Source organism: Mastomys coucha, unplaced genomic scaffold (assembly GCF_008632895.1).
Source record: "Mastomys coucha isolate ucsf_1 unplaced genomic scaffold, UCSF_Mcou_1 pScaffold12, whole genome shotgun sequence".
Lineage (NCBI taxonomy): Eukaryota > Metazoa > Chordata > Mammalia > Rodentia > Muridae > Mastomys > Mastomys coucha.
Genome location: NW_022196894.1, coordinates 128718 through 154084, shown reverse-complemented (window position 1 = coordinate 154084; position 25367 = coordinate 128718). Strand labels below are relative to the sequence as shown.

The following is a 25367-nucleotide window of genomic DNA, read 5'->3' as shown; positions in this document are numbered from 1 at the left end:
TGCTGCAGACCAGGGTCACTTGGCTTTGCACCAGTGTGCTGGGTTAGATGTTAAACTGCTTGCTGAAGCGATGCTTCCTCTTTGTCGACACAGTTCGACTGTTAGCAGGAAGCTGTGGAGATTAAGGAAGACAGGCAGAGAGTACTGTGTGCACATTATTGTTAACTGTAAGAAGTGTAGCTATGTGTGTGTAGTCTTATGGCTTCTCTTTCTCCCTTGCTTTCTTTTGGCTACTTCGTGGATTCTCCTTTTCTCTCTCCTAACACTATCTTCTCTGGCTCAGCTCAGCTTCTCCTGGCTCAGCTCAGCTTCTCCTGGCTCAGCTGCCACCCACAGTCCTCTCAGTCAGCCAGCCCAGCACACTTTCAAGTGTCTCTCATTTTCAATCTGCTCAGCCTCTTCTCTTCTTCAGCCCCATACAGTCTTCTTTCTTCCTGAATCAATTATCTTCTCAGCCCCTGCTATTCTGTCACCTAGACCCTACTCCCCAGTCCTACTACTCTCTCCTCTGAAGGCTTTTTATGTCCTCTCCTGTTCCCAGAAGTCCAAGAGCCAACTGACGCTGTAGAGCATAGGTTCATTTGAAGGGCCAGGCACATATTTCATACCACAAGGAAGTTCTTAAAAGAGACTGCATGTAAGAAAATGAATGTAAAACCTTGTCAGCTGTGAACATAAAAAAAAGTGGCTCTGAGCTGTCTGGTGCCAGAGTGTGTGAATAGCATTTCTTGGTACAATCTTCTTTAAAGGGTTCTACACATCCTTCTTCCAGTCCTGAACCTGACCAGGGCTGAAGTCAAGCAACCCACCTGCTGCCAAACCCCACAGCATAGATGGAGGATGTCACTCAGAGGCCCTCCAGCTGCATGGCCAGCCTACAATGGTAGCCACCACAATGTGCGAGTGTGTGGTGGTCAGGTGGGAAAGAGAGAAGTGGAGCCGCTTGAGCATTATGAAGAGATGGAACTGGAGACTCCAGGGTAGAGAAGGGTAGTCTGTTGTAATTGTCCAGTCCAGTAACCTGGGGCTGAAGTGAGGTCTCAGCCCGAGCTGCCGCTGAGGGCTACATCTGAGTGAGTGGCTACACAGCAGCAGCGGTCAGTTTCTATGTCTGTGGCTCATATTACCACTAGAGATCATAGGGATGCCCCTGGTCAGGGCAGCCACCGGGGACCAATGGATGTCCAGGGGTTGTGCATAACTGGCTCTGCCTCTCACTGGATGCAGCGCTAGGAGAGCTGGCCCTACCTCTCATTAGCAGCTCTGGGAGAGCAGGCCCTGTGCATTGCCCAGGTACACAGTGGAGCTGGCTATGATGACAGTGGGAAGGAGAGGGGTGATGTGAATGAGCCCTGGGGGCATGAATGTGAGAGAGCTGATCTTGCCACTCATCTGTCCTGAAGTGTGGGGGTAGGGATGTGGTCTCCCCCCTACCCCCCGCCCCACCCCCACCCCCATACTCCTCACTGCCTGCAACAGTTGGGAGAACTGGCCCTGGAGTCTTGAAAGTGGATGAGCTGTCCCTGTCCATTGCTAGCTGCAGCAGCACTCTAGAGAACGTCCTGTTTAGGGTTGAACAATGAGCCTTTCTCTTTTGATCTTCTGAAATCAAGATACGTGATCTTATTTGATGTCAGTAATAAATCTAAACCCAACTGAGATGCTTAAAGGATGCACTCTTGACTCTGATTCCAAGTAATGCACAGCTCAGGCTGCCCTGGCCTCTGCCCCACTCCTTGTTACCAGATGTTTCATAATTTGCAATGCAAAGGATCAAACTCAGGGACTTATACATGTGAAGGAAGAATTCCCTCACTGAGATAGAGCTCCACCTCTATTTTTGGATTTAAAAAAACAAAAATACAATCTTGTATTACTTTTACAGTAAGAAAAGGATAGTCTTTTAAAATATTTTATTTAAGTATTATATGTATGTGTATTTGTTTGTATGTGTGCATAGTTTGTGTGTTGGGGTGTGTAAAAAGAGGCCAGAAGAGGCTGTAAGATCCCCTGGAGCTAGAGTTACAGGTGGCTGGGAATTGTTCAGTGTAGGTACTGGGAATCAAACTTGGTTTCTGTGGAAGAAGAACAAGTGTTCTTAACTGCTGGGTCATCTCTCCAGCTCCAAAAAGATTGTCTTAAGATCATTTGTAATGAGCTTAGCCCCTAAAGGAATATCTAGCCCATCCTCCAAAACATTAAGATAAAGGATGGTATTTAAATGTGTCTGTCGGTGAGTTATTATTAAGGAATGGCTGGAAAGGTCATGGAAGATTTCTTATGTTGCTCTGGAGTTGAAAATAACATGTCTCTGATGTGTTTATATAAAGAGAAAGATAAAGGGAGATATGTTCTATGGGGGTGTGGTGAGGTATGGGGGAAGGAGGTGTCTCAGTGGGCCCATGCAGAGGCATCCCTTCCCCCCTGAGGGACCAGCATAGTATAGAATAGAGTTTATTCAGGGAATGGGGAGGGTGTTAAGAGGGTAGCAGAGAGAGAGAAAGAGTAGAGAAATAGAGGCTGGCCATGAGCATGTAGAGTGGGGAAGGGAATGGGGAGGGGGTAAGGGAAGCAGAGAAACAAGAGAACAAGGGAACAAAAGGGCAAGAGAGGGAGGAGGGGACAAGCAGCCCCTTTTATAGTGGGTCAGGCCTACTTGGCTGTTGCCAGGTAACTGTGGGGTGGAGCTTAGATCCACCCCACAGTTGGATCTGGGCCTCCGGCACATAGGTAGTAGATGCACAGCTTGGTCTTCATGCAGATCCCCCAACAACTGGAGTGGAGGCTAGCCCTGATCCTGTTAATTGAACTCAGTAAGTTAAAAAAAATAAAATAAAAAGAGACCTGAAGATGGCAGGGTGATATATTGGGGGAGTATCTTGAGCAAATAAGAAGAGGTAGTTATGATCAAGATACATTGTATACATGTATAAAATTACCAAAGAGTAACACAAATGTTACCACAAAACAAAACAAAACCAAAGGAAAAACTCATTACCATACAATTTTTACTTTTAAACACTTAAAATATATCACCACGTCTTTAATCCTGTTTTTAAATTTTATCAGAAACCCCTAAAAATGAAACTTTTGTCAATTTCTCTTGACCTAGGCAGACCCTAGCGGCATCAAAACTCTGCCTTCTAAGAGTCTCTGACTCAGAATTGCCTGTGTTACAAAAGAAGTAGTTACAATGGCAAACTATGTGGCTGGAAATCCCCCTTCCCAGCCCCATTCTGTGGTAGGTGCTCCAAGGAGTTTCCTGATGAGTCAAGAAGGAGTCACAGATGGGAGGAACCTGCAACAGCCTGCGTACCACAAACCCTCAGCACTTTTCCCACCAGAAGCAGGCAGCTGCCTGGCATCCAGGGAGACCTCATTCAGTGTGGAAGGTCATTGTGGGCCAGTGCCACCCCTGGGCAGGTGGTTCTGGGTGTATAACAAAGCAAGCCGAGTGAGTGAACAAGCCAGAAAGTGTTTCTCTGTGGCTTCTTCAGTTCCTGCCTCAAGTTCCTTTGATGGTAGGCTGTGATGTGGAAGTTTAGCCAAATCAACTCTTACTTCCCCAACTTGGTTTAGATCATGGTGTTTATCACAGCAATAGGAACCCTGTGTAAAAGAGGGCATGGACATTGGTTTTGTTTTTTGTTTTTGTCCTATTTGACATTCTGACTAAACTCAATATTTTTCAACAAGGGCTTGGAAAAGTTCTGATTAATTTGGCTTAATGTATTTTGCAAGGGGAGCTATTTTCTTTGAGTAATGTAAACTCAAAGAAAAGTTTCTTACAAAGGGTAATTTTCCAGCATTTCAAGACTGGGCTACTCCACACATCCTCCTAGTTTTGAGAACCAATTTCAAAACAAAGAAACTATCCCTTCATCAAAAATCAAATAACCTGAGGTGTCTGTCAGTGCTCACCTATAAGCCCCAGCATTTAGGAGGCACAAAGAGATCAAGGCTATTCTCAGGTACATAAGAAGTTCACAGAGACCCTGAGCTATAGGAAAGCCTGTTACAAAGAAAAACCTCAAAAAGCCTGCTGTGGCATCCAAGCACTAATGTGAACACTTGAAAGGTGGAGGCAGGGGGTCAGGAGTTCAAGGCTATCAACATAAGGAGTTCTACACTCATTTCTAAATGGAGCATGTGACCTCAACCAAACAAGCCAGAAGCTACCTCAGATATCTTCTACCTAACGTCTGTGACTGTCTCTGTTGTTCTATGACTTTTCTCACAATAAATAATTCTTTCCTCTGGTACTGCCAGTCTTCCATGATTAGGATGTGAACTCTCCAGGAACACAAAAAGCATCCATCTCTAGTCAAGGGCACCCTCCATTTTGTGACTTCAGCCTCCATGCAAGGGTTGTATAGAGAATACTCATTCCTATGCACCTCCCCCCAAACCTCTCCTCTACAAACTCACCCAACAAAACATTGTTTTTTCTATAAAACGTTTCCAGATCTCATTGTCATCATACAGGCTCAGATTTGTAAAAAATACACTTGCACTTTGGGAAATGAAAATCAAGTTGAACTATTTAGATTATAAAACATTCAATATTGACCAGAATGTAAAAGATTAGATTGACATTGTATTTAGAAAATGATACTTTTTTTAAAAAAGACTTATTTATTTATTATATGTAAATACACGGTAGCTGTCTTCAGACACCCCAGAAGAGGGCATCAGATCCCATTACAGATGGTTGTGAGCCACCACATGGTTGCTGGGATTTGAACTCAGGAACTTTGGAAGCATAGTTAGTGCTGAGCCATCCTCCAGCCCCTAGAAAATGATACTTTAAAAGATAGGGAATGGATGTAGAAAATGTAATATATATGTATATATATATGTATATATAATGTAAATATATATTTGAAAGTTTCTTAGTAGTAAGAATAAAATTATGTACCATTTTCAGAAAATGGATGCAAGTGAGGGTGAGTGTATTAAATGAATTAAGTCAATCTCAGACAGGTAGTATATTTTCTTTCATTTACGGTTTCTAGTTTTTGGATATATACTTAAAATCATGTGGACATTAAAGTAGAAAAAACTTTGGGGGAACAAAAAGGATTGAGACGGGGGGCAGGGGATACGGGAGGAATCTATTCTAAGTCTATTATATAGTTGTATGAAATGACCCTATCTAATCCAGAACTATAGACAATAGATATACACCAATGCAAATTAGTGTATATTAGTTTAAAAATGTTTATATGAATAAAACACCAACATCAAATTAAAGTGGAAAAATCAATATTTCAAATGAAAGCAAAGCAAAAGAAGCATGAGACTGCTGGGACAAACGGAGAAGCTCATAGCTGGCTGTCTTGGTGTAGCACTGCTTCCCTGAGTGTAGAGCTTGCAGAAGCTCATAGCTGGCTGTTGTGGTGTAGCACTGCTTCCCTGAGTGTAAAGCTTGTGTCGTGGTTCCTTATTGTTGCACCTTTGGGGGGCCAGTGAGGTGAGTTTGGTGCTTATCACACAATCATAAAGACCACTGATGTAAAAAGTCAGGTGTGCTGGGACGCGTGTATAACTGCAGTGCCAGAGCAATGGAGAATCCTGGGGGCTCTAGACCACTCAGTGTAGTTGAATTGATGAGCTCCAGGTTCGGGTGAGAAACCTTGTCTCAAATCAATCAATCAATCAATCTATCAATCAATCTACCTGATGGAAATAGATAAAGGAAAATACACAGTGTCAATCTATGGCCTTTATAAAGGCATCCACCAGAACATGTATGCACACACACATCATCAACACATACACAATAAAGTAATATATTATTAGAAGAATTTAGGGCATTTTCTAGTTTGGTTTCTGCTGTTGTGATACATACCAAAAGCAATTTGAGAAGGAAAGGGTTTGTTTCAACTTCCAGGTTACAGTGCATGGTCAAAGGAAGCCAAGACAGGAAATAAAGCAAGAGCTTGAAGTAAAGATGGTGGAGGAGCACCGAGCTTGAAGTAGAGATGGTGGAGGAACACTGAGCTTGAAGTAGAGATGGTGGAGGAACACTTACTGGCTTGCCCCTAGGCTCACATTCTGGCTCTCTCTCTCTTTCTCCCTCTCTTTCTCTCTCTCTCTCTTTCTCCCTCCTTCTCTCCTTCCCTCTCTCCACTCCCTCTCTGTCTTTCTCTCTATTTTCTCCAAGACAGGGTTTTTTTATGTAACAGCTCTGTCTGTTCTGGAACTCACTTTGTGGACCAGGCTGCCCTCCAACTTACAGAAGTCCACCTCCTTCTTTCTCCCAAGTGCTGGGAATAAAGGTCCGTGCCTCCAGCACCACCTGGACTCAGTTATATTTCTTGTACATGGCAAAGCCACCTTCTTAGGATGGTGTCACCCACAATGGGCTGGGCACTTGTACATTGGATAGCAATCAAGAAAATGCCCCCACATACATGCCTACAGGCCAATCTGATGGAGGCAGTTTTTCAATTGAGGTTCCCTCTTCCCAAGCATGTCAGGTTGGCAACCAACGTCAACCATCACAGATAACTAGGGTACTTAGAATGACAGATAATAACACTTTTTATTTATTATCAAATGGTTAAGAAAAAAGTAAAGGAGGCCACAGAAAAACGTAACACAGAAGCAGTTAGTAGACCTAGGTAAAGGATATGGAAGGGTTCTTTGTATTATATCTCCATTTTTGTGTAGGTTGAAAAATTTCAAAACAAAAGATTGAGGCTAAGAACCAGGAATTGCATAAAGGCAGAGACAGGAGAGTGAGTAGAGCCCCTCCCATGGATCCTCCATTGGTTTGCAGCCACTCTGAGGCTCACTCTGGCTCACGTGTAAGTGCCAAAGGATGCTTGCATCTCTCTAACCTTGCATCTTAAGCATCCTAGGGAGTGCCTAGAGAATATATGTCAAAGGGCACAGGGAAGAGCACCCTGACACCCAGGGAGCAAGGGCCTAGTCAGCTGTGGGAATAGATGCATGAGGATGCTGGTGATCACAGTGGTCCTCAGGTCTCCGTGTGAGGACTTTATGTCGCTGGCTAGACTAGACATGGACCAGACAGACTGGACATGCATTGCAGTGCCTCTCTGGCTTCTGCTTTCTTGAGAAGGCCCAGGCAAAGCCTATAAGGATTATTTGCTGTCTGTTCCTTCACCTGCCATTGGCCCTGGATGTCTATAAACCCCAAGAGTCCAAAGAGAGTGGTTGGCCAGAGGGGGCCAACTCCACGTTAGATTATCTCTCTCCTTTTCTTTCACAGCCTAGGGTCCTGAGAGCAAGCAAGAGCACAAGAGCAGCTGGAAGGTCTGGCTCTCAATCCCAGAACTCCACCGCCCCCCTCCGCCACCCCCCCACCCCGCCGCTTTTGCTTAACCAGGACGTAGGCTGGCAAGGTGGAGACCTCCTGACTGGGAAAGACTCTGAATTTTTAAAAAAAGCATGCAGCAGGCTAGACCCTGGACACGCAATCGTGGTTACTCTCAGTTCCCACCAAAGCCTATGAGCTTCCTGTGCCTTGTCCGTTATTTCACAAGCTATTTCTTGCTTGTTCTCAAGTTGCAGGAGAGAGGTCTTTATCATCTGCCAGAAGCTACTCAGCTGGCTGCAGTCCCTCCTGGCCCACACCATGGCCAAGAGCCTTGGTGATCATCTGCTAAACGCCCTGGAGGAGCTGCCGCCCTATGACTTCGAGAAGTTCAAGTTCAAGCTACAGAACACTGGCCTGGAGAAGGGCCACTCTAGGATCCCCCGGGGCCACACGCAGACGGCCAGGCCAGTAAAGCTGGCCAGCCTCCTGATAACCTACTATGGGGAGGAATATGCCGTAAGACTGACCCTGCAGATCCTGCGGGCCACCAACCAGCGCCAACTAGCAGAGGAGCTTCGCAAGGCCACAGGCCCAGGTAAGTAGCCAAACGTCTTCCCAGTGGGGATGGATGCTGGCTACTGGTGGAGGAGGGGAGGAATGCTCAGACACAAGCTCACTAGCTTATGGGTTAGAAAACCCCTGTCCACTGCAGCCTGAGAATGTGAATCTAGCATGCCTTGTCCTTCTCTTTGCTTAGTGAAGCTTCCGGGCTCCCAAAGACGTTAACAATAAAAACTGAGATTCCAACTGTGGATGAGAATCAGGCCAGGCAGAGCATGAGTGCAGTGAAACCTGGAGAGTTCTTTACTCCATTTTTCAGCTAATATGCATGCCCAGACTAACATCAGGTTAGCAGAAAGAGCTGGAAATTCAACCATACTAACAAACATGTCTGAGAATCTCATTAACCACCTAATTTCAATTTAGAGCTCTTCATTAGGATACTTTACAAGGATATTTAAACATTCTTACTTTTAATGAAAGGTGTCTTCAAATTAAAACATAGGTTGTTAACCATGGGTTATCTTATGTAGGCTTTGGAATTAAGCCTTATCTGTCATTTTAAGCTTCAATATCCTGAAATTGCAGGCAAAATTGCTTGCTGTTTTGGTTTTTGTTATTTTTTTGGTTTTTGTTTTTAGACAGGGCCTCACTATATACACTAGACTAGTTTCAGACTCAGAGATCCCCCTGCCTCTATGTCCAGAGTGCTGAGATTAGAAACTGAACACCACCACACCTGTTCCAACTAGCTTTCAAATACCATCTGCATCTATCTTTGTGACCTGAGGTTTTCTTCAGTTTGGGCTATGACTAAAAATGATTCATTTCTATAAGTTCCCTTTTAATTAATTTATTGTATGTGAGTGGGTGTTTTGTCTGCATGTATGCGTGTACACCACTTGCAATCTGGATGTCCATGAAAGCCAGAAGATGGAATCAGATTCCCTGGACTTGGAGTTACAGATGGTTGTAAGCTACTGTGTGGATGCTGGGAATTGAATCTGGGGGCTATAGAAGAGCCTCCAATGCTCTGAACTGCCGAGCCGTCTCTCTGTCTCTCCTGGCTCCTATTTTAATTTTATTTTGCTTATGCATTTTGTGTCTGTCTGCATATGTAAGTGAGTGTTAGTGTGCCCTGGCATACAGGTCAGAGGACAACTTGAAGGAATTGATTCTTTTTCCTTTGTGGGTTCTGGAGGTCAAACTCAATTGGTCGATCTTGTCGACAATCTGCTTTCATCCTTTTCTATTTGCTTTGTTTTACAAGCCAGATTTCACAGCTATAGTCGTGCATACATCCATAATAGTAGTTCAGTTTTTGTTTACTTTGTATTTTACAGTTCTGGGTAGTGGTTGGCTGCTGTCTAATATGTTCAGTTCTTTGCTTTTAGTAACTTCTAAGGAGTCTCTCTTCCTTCCTCTAACCTCAGTCTTGTATATAGTGCAGCTTTATGACTGTATCTTATTGTCTTTCTAGGACAACTAACTGAAGAAAATAGAATTGGTAGTTCTGTCCAGTCTTCTTCAGAGAATAAGGCCAAGAGTGTGAAGGTACCAGATGTCCCTGAAGGTGATGGGACACAGCAAAACAATGATGAATCAGACACACTGCCACCCAGCCAGGCTGAAATGGGGAAGGGACCCCAGAAGAAATCACTGGCCAAAAGGAAGGATCAGAGGGGCCCTGAGAGCCTGGACTCACAGACCAAGCCATGGGCCAGGAGTGCAGCACCTCCTTATAGAAGAACCCTGGGTATCCAGTCCCCAGGGGACAAGGAGCACATGGCAAGCGGCCAGCTCCGCAGGAATCTCAGCTCTGCAGGGAGGCTTCAAGGACTCTACAATAATGTCCCAGTGAGGAGAGAAAGCAAGAAAGCTGAAGTGTCCGGAAAGAAGAGGCCCAGGAGTCTTGAAATTACCACTTATTCAAGAGAAGGAGAACCCCCAAATTCAGAAACTCTTCCAGCTCAAGCGGAAACAAGAAATGGGAGTCTCATTCGCATGAGAGCAGCTACTGTGAATGGAAGGACTACAGGGGCTCTAGAAAAGGGCACAGGGATTCCAGAGCATTCCATGATGCTGGATGAAGAAACATTCAGAAACATGTCTTCCAAAACATCATTGATTGGGGAGGAGAGATGCACTACATCATGGACGGAAAATGGGAACAGGAGTCCAGAAACTGCAGAGTCCTCGGAAGAGATGGCTGGCAGCATACTCCGTGATTCCCACAATCCAGATGTGCCTTTGTCACTATGTAAAAAATCAGCTCAAACTCCAGAAGACCCAGTATCCTTAGGACAGGCCGCTTGTAAAGGTACCCTCCCTCAGCACTCCAGAAAATGTGATGCAGGCCCAGAAAAATGTACATTTATACATCTTGCACAACAGGTTGCATCAAATTTTGGTTAGTGCTTGAGTCCTCAGAAGTTCTTCTATATAGAGGCACTGGCTAGGTTAAGAATCTAGAAAGGAATGGGTTGCAATATTGCTTTCCCAAGTGACCCCACAGGGTAAGTCTTGAGCCAGAGATTCCTTTCTCTGGGCAGGGAAAAGATGTTGACCAAAGCTCTCTTACTGGGAAATTAGTCATCAGGATTATGTTTGTCTGTGAGAGTCAGAAACCACCGGCTTAGGTGAACAACATAGAAGCTTGTTCCTCTTTCACACAAATGAGTTACATTTGTGTGACCGCAACTAAGACTTTTGCTGAGCTGTTTTTCTGCTTTGTGTTTTTTTTCTTCTTCTTAAATTCATAATGTCGCCTGGTTCCACTCATGAGTATGGAGGGTCAAAGGGTACATCATGATGTAGAGAAGGCTTTTAAAAGTTTCTAGGCCGGGCAGTGGTGGCGCACGCCTTTAATCCCAGCACTTGGGAGGCAGAAGCAGGGGGATTTCTGAGTTTGAGGCCAGCCTAGTCTACAGAGTGAGTTCCAGGACAGCCAGGGCTATGCAGAGAACCCTGTCTCAAAAAAAAAAAAAAAGTTTCTAGAAGCTGTCTGTTCTCGCTCACTTCCCTTTGACTAGAATTTGATCAAATGACTTCTGGTAATAGCATGGGAGGCTGAGAGTTTTGGTTTGGAGTGAGCTGGAAGGAGAAGCCATCTAGTTGAACCATTGATTCTGTCATGAGAATGGTTCTTTATGGGACACTATGACTTTTGCTTGTGAGGCAAATTCCTGGGCCAGGGAGGAAGAAGGAAGAAAGAGCTAATGGAGTGTGTTTTTCTATTGCTTCTGTGTCTCCTTTCATCTCTGATATATAGAGACACTGCCCATAGCCTTGGAGCAGAACTTGCAGAACTGTTCTGTCCTCGATGTGAGAATCACTCATTGGCTTTACAAAGCCCCTTTCTTTGCTTTTATTTATGATTCTTGAATGGGAGCAGAGGATTCACCCAGCACACAGCTTGCCATGTTCTCTGGGAGTGAGGATCTGTCAATGAATGTGGCACACAGTGACCCGTCCCAGGAGCTCTGACTTGAGCTGTGGGCAATCTGTGATTGTTTGATATAAGAAAGCAAATGCTGTCAGCATGTTTTGGTTTCTTTCAAATGACCCGCTAGATCTGTGTCTGTGCAAGGGGAAAACATAGGATTTGTACCAAAGGGCCAAGGGTATCTCACAGAATAAATGCCCAAGAATGCCAAGCACCCAGAAATGCAGCTAGCTTTGCCCTCAGCCTCAGTAATCTGGTGACAACCTCGTTTGGATGGAAGTCAGAGAAGAGCATGCTGGGAAGTAGCCAGATCTGGGAACATGTGTGCCCTAAGTTCTCCTGTAAAAATCTTGGGTTTGCCACTGAAGAGATTTTTTCCACTGCTGTGTCTCCAGGAAGGTCACAGGGCAAGCCTGCATGCCCTCTTTGCCACACCCAGGAAGGAGACCTGCATGGTGATACCTCTGTGCAAAATTCCTGCAGCTGCTCCATTGCTCCTGGGGATCCCAAGGCCTCATGCAGAGGCTCCCTATGCTTCCAGTGCCAAAGTTTACTTTCAAGAAAGAGCCGTGAAGCCCAGAGTCCCCAGTCCCTACCACAGTGCCCTCGTCACGTGAAGCAGGTGCAGCTGCTTTTCTGTGAGGACCACAGGGAACCCATCTGCCTCATCTGCAGGCTGAGCCAGGAGCATCAAGGACATCGAGTGCGCCCTATAGAGGAGGCTGCACTAGAGTACAAGGTAAGGGGTTCCGTTGCCTGGCCCCATCTCTCCCTGAGAATTGGACACTTGGGCCTTGTGTTCTTTATCCAACCCCTCTGGGATGGGGATGCATTAGTCAGGATTCCTGGGCTCCAAATGGTAAAAACACAAGATAAGCCGGGACAACAAAGAAGGAATTAATTACTTATATTGTTCAGCGGTCTAAGGGCATTGGTTTTCAGTAGGAAGACTGGATTCTGCCTCAGGGATCACTGGTGCCCTGAATAGCTCTGCTTCCCTGGTGACGAATTCATGCTTGTTCCTACCTAGAACCTGCCCTTCCCCCATCTGTTGCTTTCAAGTGCAGCACCCCCCCTCGCCTGTCTCTGCTCAGGCTAAAAATGGCGAGTCAAGTGGGAGCACCTTAACCTGTACTCTTCTCCAGGAGCAGATCCGGAAGCAGCTGGAGCGCCTGCGGGAGATGAGGGGATGTGTGGAGGAGCACAGGCTACAGGGAGACAAGAAAACAGACGACTTCCTGGTGAGGCCCTGGGCGGTCCTTGCAGGGAACTGAGTTCCTTGGAGGGAACTGAGAGGGAAGCCAGTTTGCTGAGGGTCTGCTCCCATTCACAGGGCAGCAGAGATGCTGTTGTTGAGTCTCTGTGGTGATGGTAGGAAGGCCTAAGTAAGGTGAGCTCATCCTTGTAGCTCCTGTCAGGCAGGAGGGGTGCCTCTAAGGACCTGCTCACTTTCTCCTCACAACTAAACAGGTTGGAGAAACTAGAGATAGCAGCTGCTACTTGAAAAATTCTCTGGGTTGTTTTTATAATTATAATTGGAGCCAGAGATGTAGCTCAGTGGGTAGAGTAGCTGGCTAGAATTAATCAGGCCCTAAGTTCCATCCACAGTTCGGCAAAAACTAGATATAGTAGCACACACCTATAACCTTGGCATTTGGAAGGTAGAGGCAGGAGGATAAATTCAAGTTCACTACTAGCTACATAGCAAGTCCAAAACCAACCTGGGCTACGTTAGACCCCCCACACAAAAATGTCTGAGAATATTGGCATACACTCATAATCCTAGCACTCAGGAGACAGAAGAAGGCTACAAGTTTGAGCCTGGTCTATATAACAAGTTTCAGGCCAGCCAGGGCTACAAAGTAAGATCCTGTCTTAGAATGATAATATATTTTTTAATTTAAAAAAGTATGTATATTATTTATCTAATTAATTATTGAGTAATTATTTATTTACTTTTTAATTTATTTACTTTTTTATTTATAAATTTTATAAAAACTATATTGACTCTTGGAGGCCTTTCCCTCAGTTCTAGGGACAGAACTTGGGGCTTTGTACTTGTTAGGAAAGGGTTTTATCCTTGAGTTAAATCCCAAGCCCCCTTTTTTGGCTTTTTGAGACTAGATCTTGTTATATACTCCTAGATTGCCTGGATGTCAACCGACTCCAGAATGTCCTCCTGTTATTCAAGTACATCTGCAAGTATCCTATCTCCAGATAGGATCATACTCTGAGGTATTGGGGACTTCAACATGGAAATTTTGGAGGGAAAGCTGTTGAACATAGTACTATGCTTACTCGTTTTTCCCAAGAGCCAGCTCCTCTTATGCTGCCTGTTCTGGCAAGTTCCATAGATTCCCTCCATTCTGAAGCCCATGTCTGTAAGAGCTAAGAATCTTAGTTACCTTTAAGTTGCTGTGAAGATGGGGGCCAGAGAGATGTCTCAACAGTTGAGAGCACTTGTTCTTGCAGAGGATCTGAGCTCAATTCACAGCACTTACTTGTGAAGAGACATCATGCCAAGGCATCTTCTGGCAGAAAGCATTTCATTGGGGGCTCGTTCTAGAGGGTTAGAGTCCATGACCATCATGGCTGGAAGCATGGCAGCAGGCAGGCAGGCTTGGTGCTGAAGCAGTAGCTGAGAGCTTACATCTAATCTATATGCATTAGGCAAAGAGACAGGTGGTCGGGGAGAGAGGAGACAGAGACATAAACAGACAGAGAGAGACAGAGGAGACAGGGATGGGGAGAGATAGAGAAAGAAAACTGGAAATGGTTTGGGCTTCTGAAACCTCAAAGCTCGACATTAGTAACACACTACTTCCCAAGGCGACACCTCCTAATCCTTCCCAAACAGTTCCACCATCTGCGGCCCAAATAGTCAAATTCATGAGCCTTATAGAGGAGCCATTCTCATTCAAACTTCATACTGAGAAAGCCTGCCTCTCATCCACCTCTATCAGATGAGCTTGGAGGGAACCTTAGATATATACTTCCAATTTACTGCACACATCTACACATCTCCTGATTCTATGTTCCCCAGAAACAAACAGAAACCCAGAAGCAGAGGGTTTCATGTCAGCTTGAGAAGCTATACCAATTTCTGGAGCAGCAAGAGCAACTCTTTGTGACCTGGCTACAGGAGCTAAGCCAGACCATCAGCAAGGTCAGAGAGACATACTATGCCCGGGTTTCCCTACTGGATGAGCTGATTGGAGAACTAGAGGCCAAGCAAGACCAGCCAGAGTGGGAGCTCATGCAGGTCAGTGTGGGTGTACCTGGCCTTTGCCCACCTGCTGTGATCAATGGCCATGACTCTTGCTCACAGCACTGGGGGCTTTTGACACCACCCCCAAGCCAGGAAGCAAGGTCATTAAGGTCTGGAATGGGACTTGGTTTCAGTGACCCACAGTGTCTCTTGGGCTCATGTCTCTTTGATGAGGTCTCTCAACAGCCCAGAACATCTTAGCATGTAGCATGCCCTAGGCATTACCCAAGAGAAGACCAGGAGAACTTGAGGGTGGTTGCACTGTGGGCTCGGGCAAGGCCTCCATCCTTGTGACTAGGACTACCACGAAGGAGAAACAATCTTATTTACTGGCACCATAGGACTGGTAGTCAAGGAGCAGCTTGCTCCTGGGGAGTCACAACTCTTGGAAACTGTTAATAGAGAGCTTCTCTCTTTTCTCTCCTAGGACATTGGAATCACCTTGTACAGGTATGGAGAGATCCCATGGTGTCCCCTTGGGTGTCTTGCAGGAAGTGTTTGATGAGACAGTCCTAGGAAGGAGCTGGGTCTGTAATCTAGGATGCCTGTTTCCTGAGGCTTCCTGAGACCATCATTCCTGGATTTGAGTGGGAAGAACAAAATGGGAGTCTGACCAGCTTGGAGTGGGAGGGCAGGGATGGACTACTGAGAAGAAGGGATTTATCCCAGGCCCTCCGAATCCAAGTGGTCCTTCCCCAAGGAAACTCTCGAAAGGATGTCATTTGTTTTATGACAGGGTTCCCAGAACTGCCTCTGGTCTCAGAGACTTTGGGACGGGGGCGTGGGAGGGGGTGTCATTGGGGATAAATTTGAAGGTGGGTTAAGCCCAGCAGGCAGGGAAGAGAGTTGAGTCAGAAGAGGCTACATCTCAGCGTTGCTTAGGAACTTTACAAAATCCTGGTTTCCAAGCCATAGCCACACCAACTAAATCTTAGTTTTGAGGTTGGGCATTGGGGGTTAGTGGGTTTTTAAGTTATTTTTCCATTAAAATATGAATATCATAAAATCTGTTATTTTATGCCTGAAATGCACTAATGTTAATACATCTACATTGCTGTGCACCTGTTTGCATGATCTAACTTCAGAACCCTTTTGTCTTCTCACATAGGAACTCTGTATCATTAAACACTGATTCCTCATCCTCCCTCCCCTTTTGCCTGGCACACGCCAGTCTGTTTTCCAGGTTTATTAGTCTGACTGTTCTAAATACCCCATCTTATCAGAATCACACAATGTCTGTCCTTTAGCTTTTGACTTACTTTCTCTCTGCACATTTTCTAGCTCCTTCGTGTTGTAGCTGTATCAGAATCCCACTCCATTTAATTGCCAAGTGATCCCTTGTGTCTGTGGGTATCACACAGCTTTTGCAGTGGTCCCCTTGTGTCTGTGGGTGTCACATAGTTTTTGCAGTGGTCCCCTTGTGTCTGTGGGTATCACATGGTTTTTGCAGTGGTCCCCTTGTGTCTGTGGGTGTCACATAGTTTTTGCAGTGGTCCCCTTGTGTCTGTGGGTATCACACAGCTTTTGCAGTGGTCCCCTTGTGTCTGTGGGTATCACATGGTTTTTGCAGTGATCCCCTTGTGTCTGTGGGTGTCACATAGTTTTTGCTTGATGATGGACATTTGGGCTGTTTCTACCGCTGGGGTCTTGGGGACGGTGCTGTTATGAGTACGGTACAAATGCTGCTGGAGACTCGGCTTCCAACTTCTCAGATTTTATACCTACTGTATTTTCATCCTATTTAGAAATTTCAAGGAACATGCATACTATTTTCTATGGTATGTGCATCATTTTACATCCCCTCCCACAGGGCTGATCTCTTCACTTCTTTGTTATCAACTTATAATTTTGTCTTATCATTTTTTATTGCTGTTATAATGGCCATTCTAATAAGAGTGAAGTAGCATTTAGTTGTTTTTCTTTCCTTTCAATAGAAATAGTAGAATAGAATTAATTTGACACAGACAACTTTGATAGCAAGTTTTAAGGCTGCCATTTAAACTCATTGTGATTCTTATAACAGTAGTTCAGAGATGCTGATGTGCAGCTGAAGTTGAGGACCGGTGTCGGATCTTTGAGCTTAGGAAAGACTTCTTTACATCACCTGAACTGGGATGGTCTGTCACCTCATGGGGCTTCAGATGAAATCTTGCTCTTGTCTTCTCTAGGGCTAAGACGATGACTGCCTCTGAGCTGCTGAGCACTCCTCCATGTGTTAAAGAAAAGCTCCACCTGCTCTACCAGAAGTCAAAGTCTGTGGAGAAGAATATGCAGCATTTCTCAGGTCAGTGAGCCTGGATGGAGATGGCAAGTCCTTGCTCATCCCTGGGCTTCAGGCAGCTCAGAGCCCGTCCCTTCACTTCCCCACCCAGCAAAGCCTTTAGGACCCTGCCTCCAGCTTCTTTCTGATCTAACTCATCCAGCTAACTCAGTTTCTTCTGTTCTCCTTCCTCCATTTTAGAAACTCTGACATCCGAAATGGCATTCAGTGATTCAGATGTAGCAAAATGGGAAGGGTGCCAGCCTAGCACCACACAGGCCCAGGGCTTGATCCCCACCGTTCACCTAAAGTGTGATGGTGCACACACACAGGACTGTGATGTAGTAGTACTTTACCCAGAACTGGAAGCTGGAGGATCAGAGCCTCAAGATTACCTTCATCCTCAGCCAGCTCAAGACACACCTGAGCTATGTGAGGTCCATTCTCGGAACAGCAAAAGAAAATTTAAATCTTTCCTGAAATGGAAACCTTCATTCGTAAGTATGGTGGTAACAAGCTTAGCAAGGTTTTTTGTAATTATCCTTTATCTGTTGCCCTGGGGGATCATTTAGCAGAGGGAGAAAAACACAAAACAGAAGAACAGAAGTACAAAACAGGTCATAAAAGGCCCCAGAGCTCTGCTTAGTCCCTCTGTGTCTGCCTTGTTGATTGAGCTAATGGCTTCAGTGTTCAGGGTGCCTGGGAGGCCTTGGATGACATAGGATGCAGAGCCCGTATCTTTCCTTGTGGGGAGAATGTAATTCAGACCCCCTGAATGGGTATACTTAAAGCTTTATTCAATCTTTCTTTTCCCCCCTCTGTAGTCCAGAACTGACTGGCGCTTAAGAACATGCTGGTAAATGCCTAAATCAAGGCAAGTAGTGGCCTTGGCACACCGGGTCCCTGTTTGTTCCTATCCTCTACCACAGTCTCTCTGAATTCCCTCTTCCTTAGACTGGGAGCACCTTGGGAGAAGCCGGCAGGTGGCGCACTCCCAGCTAGGTATTCTTCTTCCTGCAGTTACAGTGATTCGGACCCAGCAGCTGCTCACCCCAACCTCATCCTCTTGCTGCTATGAAGAGTGCGAGATTTGGAAACAAGTTGTACCTGCTGCCTGACAGTCTCCAGAGGTTCTAAAGTTACATCCTCACCGTGGGGACTCCTAGCTTTGACTTCAGCTGCCATCACTGGGAGGTGGAGTTTGGAGACAAGACAGTTCAGGTCCCGGGAACATGCAAAGCACTGGAGAGCAGGAAGGAAAATATACTTGCAGAGAATGGCTCCTGGGTGGTAATTATAGCAACACAGCAGGAAGGCTCTATTCTCCAGCCTGTGAATGAGGGTGCTTCCAAGCTGGCGGGCAGCTTCCAAGGCTACACAGCTAGGAGCCATATGACATATACATGGCTTCTCCCCTCCAAGTCCCATCAACCAGCTTTTAACCCTGGGGCATGTGATGAAGAACATAGCTCTTCTGAACCATCAGTCCCATCTGTGACCAGATACTTCACCAAGTGCCCAACACTGTGCCAACATTCTGGCTCCTGGTCTTATGTCTCATACTCATGCATTCAGAAGTCATCAACAAAGTGTCAGCTGGCATAAGGGATGTGACGAATAGGAAAATAATATTAGGCTGGGTGTGATGGTGTACACCTCAGAACCTGGGAGGCTGAGGCAGGGTGGTACCTGTGAGTTTGGGTCTAGCCTGATGAATTTCAGGTTACTCTGACTGTGGTCCAGCCTCCACACAAAAAGAAAGAAAATAATACTGGTACTTGTATTATTTAGTACTACTACTGCTGTAGTAAAATACTGTGATAAAAGCACTTGGGGAAGGAAGCATTTATTTTGATTCATAGTTCAAGGGTTTAGTGAATCCTGGCAGAGCAGCCACAATGGAGGCAGGCACTTGAAGCAGATGGTCACCTTACATCCGCCATCAAAAGGCAGAGAGTGATGAACTTCAAAAGCCCATCTTCCTCATTCACTATGCCACCCAGGACTTGACCTAGGGAATGTTGCCACTCACATTTATAGGGTGGGTCTTCCCACCTTAGTTAACCCACTCAAGATACACTCTCACACACATGCACAGAGGCTTGTCCCAGGCATGATTTTAAATCCCGAAAAGTTGACAATATTAGCCAATACAGTATGCAAGAAGCACACCAAACCCTAGCAGAGGTACTAGAATACTGTCAATCAAAGGTGGAGGGACCGTCCATAATGACATACAGTGGTGGTTAGAAGAGGAAGTGCATAGCTCTTGCATTGTACAGCAAGAATTATTACTCTCGGATGTTCTTGAGACAGGATACCATTTCATGTTTCCTCTCCAGAGAAGAATATACCCGTCATTCTGTCTGCCCTGGCCTTGAGGACACATAAAACCTACAGAAAAGAAATATGAGCAGACTCCAAATGGAGAGCACTCTCCCTGCCTCTTTTGTTCTAACTCTTAGTGAAGCACCTTCCTGGGTTTAAAAGTTGATGCCTTTAAAAGAACCACCACATTTAGCTCTCCATATCATGTATTGTATGTCCAATGCTCTTCCCACCCATCTTCAGGTCCAATCATGGTCTAGTGACCCTTACAGTCTAATCAGTCTCATACCCAAAGGGAATTATGCATCAGCTTCCTTTCAGGCAGTCTGCTGCTATTCTTATCATTATAAAATACTATTTTGCAACTTGTCTTTTAGTTCACTCTATTTGTTGTATTATATCATATTACATTAACATATAATGATTTAAACATAGCTATGAAGGCAGGCTGTGCACATTTTACTGGATAAAAATATTACTTTTGTGTGTGTGCCTGTTTGCATGTGTGGTTGTTCCCATGTGTGTGAATGTGGGTGTATATAGCACATTGGAGAGTAGCCATCAACCTTAGGCTACTCCTCAGATGTCATCTATTAGGAACTAGGCATTTCTATCCCTAGGCCACAGGGACCCAGCCACAGCAGGATATGCCATTACTAGCTGCCAAGATGGGACACATTCCCACTGTTACTACCAGTCACATATCCTTCCCTGGGCTGGGCTACTTTCCCTTATACAAGGTCCCCCCACCTCTCAGACCTCTACACATAGTGCCCGACTTAAAGGTTTCTAAACTTTGCAAGCAGACTTGGCCTCAACACCCCTTAGGTAACCAATCTAAATGGCTACCTAATGGCACTTTAGATCCCTAAGTAATAGGAGACCTTTATAACTACTGCCAGCATTTGGGTAAATGGAAGGAGGTTCCCTATGTCCAGGCTTTCTCTTATCTTTGCTCTAAGCCTTTCCTCTGTTCTTCCTGTTCCCTGACTCAGCTCCTCCTAGCTATGAAATCTCAACCAGAAGAAACCTCCACAACTCTTGATCCTGCTAATGAGACCACTCCCCTCACTGGACCCAACCCTCAGCTCCCTCTCCTCTTCTGGCTTCTTTAGCCTCCTCTTCTTCCTCTCCAGCAACAGGCCAGTCTAACTGTCCCACTCAGGCACCCACTTTCACCCCACCAGCAGCCTTCAGTCCCCCGCCACTACTCAGTGGTACACCCTCTGTCTTCCCCACCCAGCCAAACCCAGTTCTCTCTTTGCAAGAGTTGCCAGGTGGATGGCCTGGTCAAAGTACATGTCCCCTTTTTATTAAGTAAACTTTCACAAATAGTAAACAACAACAACTCCCCCCAAAAACCCATGGGGTCCTGTACATCTAGCACCTCAAATTTCATTAAATAATTTCAACATATTACTCAATGCTATAGTCTCACCTTCCATGACATATGTATAATTCTAACTAACAATCTACTTCTCAAGGAGCGCAGGCAAATTTGGGAACAGGCTGCAGCACATGCAGATGAAATCCACCAAATTAATGCAGCAGGGCTGAGGTGGTCCCCTACCAGGATCCCCAATGGAACTGCAAAACCCAAGGCAGGGAAATATTCTAGCTAGAGATCAGTTTACAGCTTGTCTCCCAGCTGGTCTCTGTAAGGCCGCCCTTAAACCAGTAACTATAAGAAACTCCAAGATGTCATCCAGAACAAACATGAGAACCGATCTCAATTCCTAGAATGCCTCACAAAGGCTCCCTTACAGTATACCAATCTAGACCCTGAAAACCCAGAAGGTAAACAGCTCCTCATGCTCTATTTCTTTTCCCAGAGTTTCCCTGACATTAGGGCCAAGCTTAAGTGCTCAGAGAGAAGATCCCTAAGTCCCACAAGCAGAAGTCTTAGCGCTGGTCTTTAAGGTATACTGTGGGGAAATGAAAAAGCCCGCAAGCAAAATTACCAAATGCTGGTGAAGGCTGTTCCACCAGCTTTGGCAACTGTCCAGGCTCCCTTGCCTCCAAAGGCTCCAGGACCTGGTCCCTGATTCAGATATGGTCTGGAGGATCATTGGGCCTGGGCCTGCCCAAACCCCTGCAAGCCACCCTGGCCATGTCCAAAGTGCTGCTAGTTGTCCTCTTGTCCCTCTTGGCACAGGGACATCACTCCCAGATTGCCCTTCCGCTGACCTCCTTGGCCTGATCACTGTCATCTCTAACAGAGAGCTTCGATACAGTATTAGAGTGACCCATATTCTTCTTTCTAGACACTGGGGCCACCTGATAGAGTTCTGGGGACCCACTCTCCTAATTTCTCTGTTATCAGGGTAAGGGGACCAACCTCACTAGACCCCAGTACTCGTTGCATCTTCGGGGTGTTCACTCACCCATTCTTTTCTGGTGGTGCCAACCTGTCCCATCCCTTATTGAGAAGGGATCTTCTAGCCAAAGCAGGAGCCTCTATTTCCTTTGCTCCTGCCCCATTCACCTTACCCCCAAGGTTGTCAGCAGCCTTTATCCTCCCTCTCTTAGCCACCTGACCTACTGGTGGCAACATGTCATTTCCTTCCCCAGCCTCCCAGGGGTGAACCCCTCCCCAGCCCCCTGGGAGGGGGTTCACCTGGGAGGCTGACCAGGTGACCTGACCTAGTAATTACTAAAGGTCAGTGCCCTCTTTCTTTCCAGAGTCTCAGGGGAGCCTATTATCTCAGACCTCCTAAGTTCCTTCACCCTACATCTTCCCCCCTTGACACCAGTACACTTGCAGTTAAGAAGTCCAGGAACCTCTGCCTGGTTGAAGATTATCACCTCATCAGCTCTGCTGTGGTCCCTTCTACCCTGTCATAGCTAAGCCTTACACAGTCCTTCCCACTACCCCTCCCTCCCAGGGACACCCTCATTTCTCAATCCTGGACCTCAAGAACACTGAGATCAACCAACTTGTCCCTGGTTCCAGGAGGAAGCGGCTGCACTTCCCCAGCTGTGCTGGACTGGATGGAGATGTTTCCTCCTCTCCCTCCTATTTGACCAGGGTAACTCTTACACATGGAGATTTGAGGTCCAAGAAACCCTCACTTAACAGCCCCTTCAAATAGGATCGGGAAATTGTTCCCTAGAAGGCTGTCAGGATATTCTCATCACACCTATGTCTGTATCTATACCTACCCCTCCTCTTTCATTTAATAACTTTTTGTCAGCTTCCTCTTTGACCAGACAGAAGTTATTGTACGGAATGGCCAGATATACATGGAAACTGCCCATACTACTTGCCAGTGCCATTTGCCTTTTTTTTTTTCCCCAAGACAGGGTTTCTCTGTATAGCCCTGGCTGTCCTGGAACTCACTCTGTAGACCAGGCTGACCACAAACTCAGAAATCTGCCTGGCTCTGCCTCCCAAGTGTTGGGATTAAAGGCATGTGCCACCACTGCTCAGCAAAATTATAAGCTATGCATTTTTTTAAGCTATGCATTTTTAAAAAGATTTATTTATAGCTGGGTGGTGGTAGCGCATGCCTTTAATTCCAGCACTTGGGAGGCAGAGGCAGGCAGATTTCTGAGTTCGAGGTTAGCCTGGTCTACAGAGTGAGTTCCAGGACAGCCAAGGCTACACAGAGAAACCCTGTCTTGAAAAACCAAAAAAAAAAAAAAAAAAAAAAAAAAAAAAAAAAAAAAAAAAAAAAAAAACCCAAAAAAACAAAACCAAAAACCAAAACCAAAAACAAGCTTTATTTATTATTATACATAAGTACACTGTAGTTGTCTTCAGATGCACCAGAAGAGGGTGTCAGATCTCATTATGGGTGATTGTGAGCTACCATGTGGTTGCTGGGATTTGAATTCAGGACCTTTGGAAGAGCAGTCAGTGCTCTTACCCACTGAGCCATCTCTCCAGCCCCATTTGCTATTCTTAAAATCTCATTCTGATTCCCTCTTCTCTCTATGAGACAGAACGTGCCACCTCTCTATCTAATGCATGGAAATGCAGGTGAGAAATGAGTACCACTGTTAAACTCTATGGTCATTCCAACTCCAGACTTCCAGTAAGCACAATTGATATCCAGAGAAAATAATGTCCTGGGTACCCAACCCTTAGAGATAGGATACATCTCTAAGGTTACATCTCTAAGGGTTAGTACAAGGGGTAACTAACCACTCCTCTAAGGTCATTGCCTCTTTGACATCCCCTCTCCTAAATAATACGAACCTGTCATTTCATCTCCTGCTTCAGACTCTGACCTTGACCTACTGGCTCCTTAATTTCACCCAATCTGTCTGCTTTGGAGATTGCTGGCTGTGTGTTCCTCCTGGTACTAGGTCATAATTGCTGCTTATAGCTTCTGTGACCATCCTGTCAAATAACCTTACCTTGCCATTTATCAACTGCCCTGAGCCCTGTGTTGCCATAACTTCCTATGTTTTTCATATCACCCTTTTTAGTATGGTAAACTGGTCTTATTATGTAAATTTTTAAAAATTTATTTTATATAGATGAGTACACTGTCACTCTCTTCAAACACATCAGAAGAAGGCATTGGATCCCATTACAGATGGTTGTGAGCTACCATGTGGTTACTGGGAACTGAACTCAGGACCTCTGTAAGAGCAGTCAGTGCTCTTAAGTGCTGAGCCATCTTTCCAGTCCCCAGGAAACTGTTTTAAGGCATCTGGGACACATTCTGTAGGGGTGTTAAATCCCCTAGATTGCACCCAAGCCATAACCCCCTGATACCTCATCTCTACCCCAATGCTCTAGTCTGTACACCTCGATTCTTTCTGGTACTCAGGTCAACCATCACCTACCTGCCAGTTGGTTAGGAGTTTGTACTCTAGTATTTCTCTTCCCCAAATTGGGGGTGATACATGGAGTAGAGCCCCTACTGATTCCCATTGTGGACTCAATAGCTGCCTGACATAATAAAAGGGCAGGTCAAATCTTGCCCCTCCTGGCTGTCACAGGAATAACTGGGTGTCACCATCAGGACAGCAGGACTGGCCACCTCCTTAACCTTGCATCGTCAGTTTTCTTCCCAGTTTACCCAGGACCTCCAGCAGGTGGTCCAAACATTGTTCATTCTTCAAGGACAAACTGACACCTGGCTATAATGGTACTTCAAAAACAATGGGGACTAGATATTCTTATGGCTGAAAAAGGTGGGCATTCCAAGAGGAATGCTGCTTCTATGTCAACAAATCAGGTATAGTAAAAGACAAAATTCAACAATTTCAAACAGACTTCCAGAAATGTAAGGGACAACTCAATGCCTCCAATCCTGGGTTTTTGAAAAACCCCATATGGAAATGGATATTGCCCTTCATGACCCCATTCCTTCTCATTTTTCTGCTTTTACCAATTACACCTTGCCTTATCAATTTCTTCTCTGCATTTTTCCAATGACAAATTAAAAAAAATCTCTAGTCAAACAACTAATCAGTTACTGTTACAGGGCCACCAACCTACTAGCCACAGAGCCTGAGGCTCACTACTACTGGTGTGCCCTCATGGCGAGGATCAACAGTGCTCTGAAGATGACAACACCCCCAGACAGCAGGAAGTGGTTTAAACAGCAGGATGCCCTCCTTCTTGCCTCAGTGTCACTCTTTTCTAGTTCCTCCTTTTTATAATATACAAAATGGAGGAATGTTAGCAACCAGGCGACTCCACCACCTGCCACAGGGACCCAGCAACAGCAAGGTAAGTCATCACTAGATGACAAGCTGGGACACATTCCCACTATCACCACCAGTCACATATCCTCTCCTGTGCATGTACAACACGCCCGTATAAAAGGCTAGTCCCTCCTCCCCCTGCTCTCTTTCCCTCCACCCCACCCAGAGGCAGCCTTTGTGTACCCACTGCCCACTACATCTCTCATGTGAGAGCTGTCACAAACTGTGACTTTACTGTTGCCTAGGTCATAACACCTTCCTTCAAACAAACAAACAAACAAACAAACAAACAAACAATACCAACTAGGGTCTCTCAGGAGCCTGAAAGTGGTCAAGTAGAGTAGTCTGGTGGGTCTACAAGCTCCAGGGAGTCCCCCAATTTCTACTTCACCAGCACTGGAATTATGTCTGGCCTTTAAAAAAAACAAAACAAAACACAATAACACATGTTTTCTACTGTTCACTCACTTAAGTTCTGTATAGTGAACTTTTGTGTATAAGTGGATGTTAGCATCCAGAAACGGCGGCAGATATGGGCGGGTCCACAGACCTG

The 25367-nt window shown here is 45.5% G+C and overlaps 2 protein-coding genes across 5 annotated transcripts in view; one reads left to right on the top strand and one right to left on the bottom strand.

The window, feature by feature from the left end:
• LOC116083883 (olfactory receptor 1361-like) overlaps positions 1 to 25367 on the bottom strand; it is a 60511-nt gene that overhangs the window by 1339 nt on the left and 33805 nt on the right. The window contains exon 2 of one of the 2 annotated variants that reach the window (XM_031360669.1): positions 16537 to 16816. The exons of the other annotated variant lie outside the window; for it this stretch is intronic. Within the exon in view, the coding sequence (XP_031216529.1) occupies positions 16778 to 16816 (39 nt within the window). The 3' untranslated portion in view covers positions 16537 to 16777. Of the gene's footprint in view, positions 1 to 16536; positions 16817 to 25367 lie in introns of those variants that run through there. 2 annotated transcript variants of the gene reach the window in all.
• Mefv (MEFV innate immuity regulator, pyrin) lies at positions 7526 to 19512 on the top strand. 3 transcript variants are annotated; one of them, XM_031360653.1, is made up of 10 exons: positions 7526 to 7883; positions 9330 to 10169; positions 11690 to 12033; positions 12440 to 12535; positions 14338 to 14556; positions 14990 to 15012; positions 16731 to 16846; positions 17024 to 17319; positions 17647 to 17678; positions 17843 to 19512. In XM_031360653.1, exons 1-10 carry the CDS (start codon positions 7607 to 7609, stop codon positions 17898 to 17900), a joined length of 2301 nt encoding a protein of 766 aa, XP_031216513.1. In that variant the 5' UTR covers positions 7526 to 7606; the 3' UTR covers positions 17901 to 19512. The 3 variants fall into 3 exon arrangements, with proteins under 3 accessions (XP_031216513.1, XP_031216509.1, XP_031216501.1); XM_031360649.1 differs by lacking the exon at positions 17647 to 17678; XM_031360641.1 differs by having other exon boundaries at positions 17647 to 19512.

Bases quoted from the DNA above. Each gene is read 5' to 3' on its own strand.
- Mefv (XM_031360653.1), top strand. From the start codon at position 7,607: ATGGCCAAGAGCCTTGGTGATCATCTGCTAAACGCCCTGGAGGAGCTG. The intron at 12,034-12,439 runs GTAAGGGGTTCC...ACTCTTCTCCAG, and splicing joins AGGCTGCACTAGAGTACAAG to GAGCAGATCCGGAAGCAGCT. The intron at 12,536-14,337 runs GTGAGGCCCTGG...TATGTTCCCCAG, and splicing joins AGAAAACAGACGACTTCCTG to AAACAAACAGAAACCCAGAA.